Source organism: Sinocyclocheilus grahami, unplaced genomic scaffold (genome assembly GCF_001515645.1).
Source record: "Sinocyclocheilus grahami isolate Dianchi unplaced genomic scaffold, SAMN03320097.WGS_v1.1 scaffold140.1, whole genome shotgun sequence".
Classification (NCBI taxonomy): domain Eukaryota; kingdom Metazoa; phylum Chordata; class Actinopteri; order Cypriniformes; family Cyprinidae; genus Sinocyclocheilus; species Sinocyclocheilus grahami.
The window spans coordinates 427,702-433,701 of record NW_015505319.1 but is presented as its reverse complement, the minus strand read 5'-3'; the positions used below and the strand labels follow the sequence as shown (position 1 = coordinate 433,701).

Here is a 6,000-nt window from a genome sequence, read left to right as displayed (position 1 = left end):
CAATTGAGCATCTCTGGAGAGACCTAAAAATGGCTGTCCACCAACGTTTACCATCCAACCTGACAGAACTGGAGAGGATCCCCAAATCCAGGTGTGAAAAACTTGTTGCATCTTTCCCAAAAAGACTCATGGCTGTATTAGATCAAAAGGGTGCTTCTACTAAATACTGAGCAAAGGGTCTGAATACTTAGGACCATGTGATATTTCAGTTTTTCTTTTTTAATAAATCTGCAAAAATGTCAACAATTCTGTGTTTTTCTGTCAATATGGGGTGCTGTGTGTACATTGAGGAAAAAATTTTGCAAAATTGTGAAAGTGTTTTAGAAGAGTTTTAAAAAGACTCTCACAACGAATGTTGTGATGCTAGAAATAGTTGAAGTATTTAACAGATGCATTAATAAGTAGATTTGAATCAGAGCTTCTTTGTGCCACAACTCTCCATTTTGAAGCTCTCCTTCTCTATCTGTTGAAATGCTCTTTGGTGCTCTGTCACCAGTCACGATAATCACTGTTTGTATCTTTCTCATCAGATTTGTGGTGGGATCCAACCGTGCCATCTTCATGCTGCGTGACGGGAGCTTCGCCTGGGAGATTAAAGACTTCCTGATCGCTCAGGACCGCTGTGAGGATGTGACCGTGGAAGGACAGGTGTACCCCAGGAAAACTGTCAAGAAAGATGCCAAGGGGAATGAGCAAAACGAGACCAAGAAGAAAGGAGAAAAGAAAGCAGCCAACCGAGCAAATAAAAGCAAGCAGGAGCTTTGATACACAAGCCTCAAAGGCGCAGCGTGGTCTTAATGGGACTGAAGGAGTGTTTCTCTAACATACTTTGACACACAGGTTGATGAGTCAAATTAGCAATCTTTTGTTTCGGTTTCTTTGATTTGTTTTACTGTAACTCACCTCATTTTTTCACAGTCTGAATCAAAGAATAAACCACTTTTATAATTATGTGGCGTGCATTGCATTGATGGTTTGCAGTTGGCGTCAAATTTTCAAATGCAGAAAAAGTGTAGCACTTAAAGGAATAGTTCACCCAAAAATGAAAATTAGCTGAAAATTCACTCACCCTCAGGCCATCCAAAATTGTGTATATTTTAGAGTTAGTTTGTTCATGGGAACCGATTAGGAGAAATTTTGCAAACAGCTGATAAAACATCACAATAATCCACACCACTCCAGTCCATCAATTAATGTGTGAACATCAATTTATGTTTCTTTTTCTTTTATGCAACAAGCTAGTACATGAGTAGTCTGGTCTCGGCAGCAGTAGAGAATATCTGATTTATCTGAAGGTTTACATAACAACTTGTTGAAGGATGCTGGAATGCACTTGGAAGATGTGGCAGAAATGAACTGATCTGGAATCAGTCAAACAGCTTCTGGCAAAAGAAAATGAGTTTAACAGTGGCAGAGTCATTGCCCCAGTTTGAAAGAGAACAACATTAGGCGCTGATAGAGTAATCGATCATCCTTTCCCTTCTGAAGCCCCATATGCCATGATACCAGGGAAAACGTAAGTACACCTCATGGAAAGCTGTGAGCTTTTCAGCACTTAACTGAATGATAAATGTGATCTAATTGAAATAAAAAATTATCTTTTGTTTGCAATCATCCATTCTTGCAGGCGCTTGTTGTTCATCTTCCTACATTGACGTATGTGTCCAATCCTTACAGAACTGTGATGATAATGGCAGAGTAATGGAGAGCCTTAATGCAAAATCCATTGCATAGTTTCTACACTAAATGTTTCTTATATATATATATATATATATATATGTATGCACAGATGCTGGAATGTGTCTTTCGTTTAGCAAACACTTTAAAATCAGCTGATGTTGATTGATGGTATGTGTCTAGTGTGTTCATGTTGGGGTGGGGGACCATGAAGAATTTCTTCAGCAGATGGTTTGGAAATATGACCATGGAGGCCATACCGGACTAGGGTGGATCCTGCATTCTGGACATACATGCATGTACACTAATGATCTGGACATGTTTGCACAGTAAAGCACCCTGAAGCGCTCTACAGTCGCTGTGGAAACGCTACTTCAGATGTGGGAAACTGTACGGGCATTCTTGAATGTCATCATGAGTTGCTGGCTGTGGAGTATATACACATATATGTTGCGTTTCTGGAACGTCAAATCTTCTCATTTGACCTAATTTAATACAGCGCCGTCAGTCATGTCCAAAGCAATTAAGAATGCGGTCAATGCGGCTGCTTTTCTCACATGGCAAATAGATGACACTCGGTGTAGTGCAGGTCCAGACAGCAACATAGTGTCGGCCCAAATCTGGTACGTGGATTCCACTCGTACCGGATCTGGGCTGACACTATGTTACTGTCTGGGGAGTATATACAGGTATCTTCATCAGCCGGCATTGCGTATTCACACTTCAAAATCCCCTCTGAAGCACATCATTCAGTAGAGTCCTGCGTTAGTCAAATCATGACTGTCCATGTGAACAAATGCAACTATTCCCTAAAAACACTCAGTAATGCGGTCAGAACCTAGGTGTAAACACGTGCCAGGAAATCCTTAATATGGATAAAGGCATCCCGCGTTTGCTGTAGCCAAAGCAATCTCAGCTGTAGCTGAGCTGAATAAAAAGAAACGTTTTGACTGATGAAACATGAAGACAGTAAACGCACGATTGCGACAATATATGGTTCATGTGTGTTTTTCAAGTCATCTGCAGGTAATAAAAAAAGCAAAGTAAAAATATATATACAGAAACATAATATCACTCCAAAAATGTGAGGAAAAAAGATTTATTTCTGTACAAAAGTCTTTATATTTTTTTCTTAAAGTAATACATTTTTATTACTTGGCAATCATTCACATTTACATCACATCCATATACAACTTAAAAGTTAATGTCATGTATATTTGAATTATACACTAAAATGAAAATTGTACTTAAAAGTTTTTTTTTACAGATAGGACAGAATTACATTACAACTTAAAAGTCCCTTAAAAGATGTCCCTTCTGGTTTTGTGTAATAGTGCCTGTACAATAAATAAGTATAAAATATATCTCTGTTATCAATCAGGATTTTTTTTTAGAAACACACAAAACATATAAAAACACTAACAAATTACAATCTCCGAAAAAAGACCAGCTATTTCGGCAAAGGGACAATGTTGTACTTCTTGCCAAATGGAAGAAAAGCCAATTCATCACAGATCTGATCATTTTATGATAGACTGACATTTACTAATGCTCAGATTCAAATCCATTCTTGATTATTCGATTTAAAGGAACGGTTCACCGAAAAATTGTGTCCATATTTTTTCACTCTCATTTAGTCTCAAACCTATGTGGTGTAGCTTTTGCTTGCATTAAACCTTGTTTAAAGTTATTTTTAAATGTTCATGTACTACACATGCAGTTTCTCACTTAAAAATATTGGATTACATCAGAAGATGTGAAATATGGATGCATGGACTACATTTATAATGCTTTTGGAAGGTATGCTTGGAAATTTTTCAAAGATTCTTGTTTGTTGTTGCGTCAAACAACATGATGCATAAATGAGTGACATTTTCATTTTTGGGTGACCTGTTCCTTTAAGGCTGGATTGTTTTTTTTAGCTGGTTCTCTCCTTCAACACTAACAAAACCAACTCTTGTGCGTGACAATTAAAATGAGGAAACCTCACGACATTTACAATCTGAAACCTCTTTTTCTACATATTTAGAAAAAACCATGTAACGAAGGCAAACATCACCGAGAGGGACAAAAACAAGGAATGTTGCATTCATTTTTAGTTTTTGTTTTCTTGTTTATCTCCCGTCGAAACTCAAGTATAATCAACTGACGACACAATCCAAAAATCACAATGTCTACGTTGTCACATACAACGGAATCCGCTGGGAGGGGTTGCTAGGTAACATAAACACATGCTGGGCTGTGATTGGTGCTTTAGGTTCAGTAGTCCTGTAGCTGGGCTCGTCCGGCAGTGCTGCTACTGCGAGTCTGAGAAGTCCTGCGGTGTGTGTCGCTCGTCTTCATAGCTTCATCATCTTAATCACAGGGATGGGCAGCACTTGGTGGAATTTGGCCCGCTCTTCATCAACACTCATCTTCACCCAGGTTGGCCGGAAGGAGCCTTTAAAGCCCACAAAGGCAAGTTTATCTGGAAGAAAATGGCCACAAAATGAGTTTTAAAGACCTGATTCATGACAAAAATGTTGGTTAAGGCCAGTTTAAGATTCTACTATGTGTGTGCCAAACTGCAAACTGGAAAAAATGTAAATGATTTAATTATACAGTCTTTGATGTTGTGGTGCTTATTTAACAGCTTTCTGGATTAGTTGATTCTGATTGGTCAATCATGACATTCTTTGGTTGTATTATAAGGCTAAACTGTATGACTGTCATCCCTGGCAGCAGATTTCCTACATACACTACTGTTCAGACGTTTAAGGTTGGTTAGATTTTTTTTAATGTTTTTGAAAGAAGTCTCTTCTGCTCACCAAAGCTGCATTTATTTGATTAAAAATACAGTAAAACTGTAATATTGTTTAATATTATTACAATTTAAAAATAATTGTTTTCTATGTGAAAATATTTTAAAATGTAATCTATTCCTGTGATGGAAAGCTGAATTTTCAGCAGCTATTACTCCAGTCTTCCGAGTCTGTGGAAGTTTGTTTCTGCCACAGGATAAAAATAAATAAATAAAAAAGGTAATTGCAACTTTTTATCTCACAATTGACTTTTTTCTCGCAATTCTGAGCTTATATCTTACAATTCTAATTTTTTTTCTCAAAATTGTGAGATACAGTATAAACTCAGATATGAACTCGCAATTGCAAGGGAAAAAAAGTCATCATTGTGAGACAAGAAGTCGCAATTACCGTCTTTATTCTGTGGCGGAAACAAAAATAATTGTGAGATGTAAACTCTGAATTCTGAGAAAGAAAAAAAAATCCGAACTGCAAGAAATAAATGCAAAATTGTGAGATGTAAATGCAGAACTCCGAATATCAGAAAGTCTGTGTTTATAGCTTGCAATACCAAGTTTATATCTCGCAATTCTCAGAATTCCGTGCATCCTTGCTGAACAAAATGATTAATTTCTTTAAAAAATCTTATGAAACGGTAGTTTAGCTATGCTAGTTTCATGTCTCCCCTATCATTAAACATTTTTATTCATATAATAAAATAATCTAAAATCGATCAATATTCATTCATTTTAGCCATGAGATAGATAACAGGAAAATATGAAGTCAGATGATCAGTATCATAAAATCTTGTGTTGGAGTATTTTTCATTTTCATTTCTGTACAGACTCGTCATGCGGCGGTGGTCTGTGCAACATTTGGTGGTTCACGAAATGAACCTTTGGGAAGCACTTGGAATGTAAATTTAAGGGGGTTTTCCTGCTGGAATAACAATTCAACATGATAAATATAATATGTGAAGGGAGGGTCGAGAGGAAGAGCCCTGCTGCTCTGGTATGTGTGTGTGTGTGTGTGTGTGTGTGTGTGTGTGTCCAACCCAGAAAACAGCTTCTCTTTATAGAACTTGACTCTTTTTCTTTCATTGTCTGGAGGCTTCACTGTCTTTTTTGTGGTAATTTATCATAAAGCATCCCAAATACCATTGGGATGAAACTCTATAGCTAAAAATAAGTCTGAATCATTATCTGAGACACTAACAGATACACTACAGTTCAAAAGCTTGGGTTCAGTAAGATTTGTTTTAATGTTTTTGAAAGAAGTCTCTTATGCAGCAAAAACGGAAAAAATGTGAAATATTATCACAATTTCAAAGAGCTACTGTGTATTGGAATATATTTTAAAACTTAATCTATTCCTTGGATGCAAAGCTGAATTTTCAGCAGTCATTGCATTTGAAATAAAAATGGTTTGTAACATAATAAATGACTTTACTGTCACTTTTGATCCATTTAATTAAATCTTGATGAATAAAAGCACTATTTCTTTCAAACGAAATTCTTTCTGAGCCCAAACTTTGGTGCGGTAG

At 36.8% G+C, this 6,000-nt stretch overlaps 2 protein-coding genes across 3 annotated transcripts in view; one reads left to right on the top strand and one right to left on the bottom strand.

Moving 5' to 3' along the window:
- The window catches only part of LOC107591313 (LDLR chaperone MESD-like), a 6,146-nt gene extending 5,214 nt beyond the window's left edge, over positions 1 to 932 (top strand). Inside the window, exon 3 of one of the 2 annotated variants that reach the window (XM_016280439.1) lies at positions 531 to 932. In XM_016280439.1, the coding sequence (XP_016135925.1) occupies positions 531 to 765 (235 nt within the window). In that variant the 3' untranslated portion in view covers positions 766 to 932. The remainder of the gene's footprint in view (positions 1 to 530) is intronic. The other variant, XM_016280438.1, reaches the window with a different exon arrangement.
- A 2,654-nt stretch (positions 933 to 3,586) lies between these two features.
- cemip (cell migration inducing hyaluronidase 1) overlaps positions 3,587 to 6,000 on the bottom strand; it is a 132,179-nt gene continuing 129,765 nt past the window's right edge. Inside the window, exon 29 of the mRNA XM_016280405.1 lies at positions 3,587 to 4,144. Within this exon, the coding sequence (XP_016135891.1) occupies positions 4,017 to 4,144 (128 nt within the window). The 3' untranslated portion in view covers positions 3,587 to 4,016. The remainder of the gene's footprint in view (positions 4,145 to 6,000) is intronic.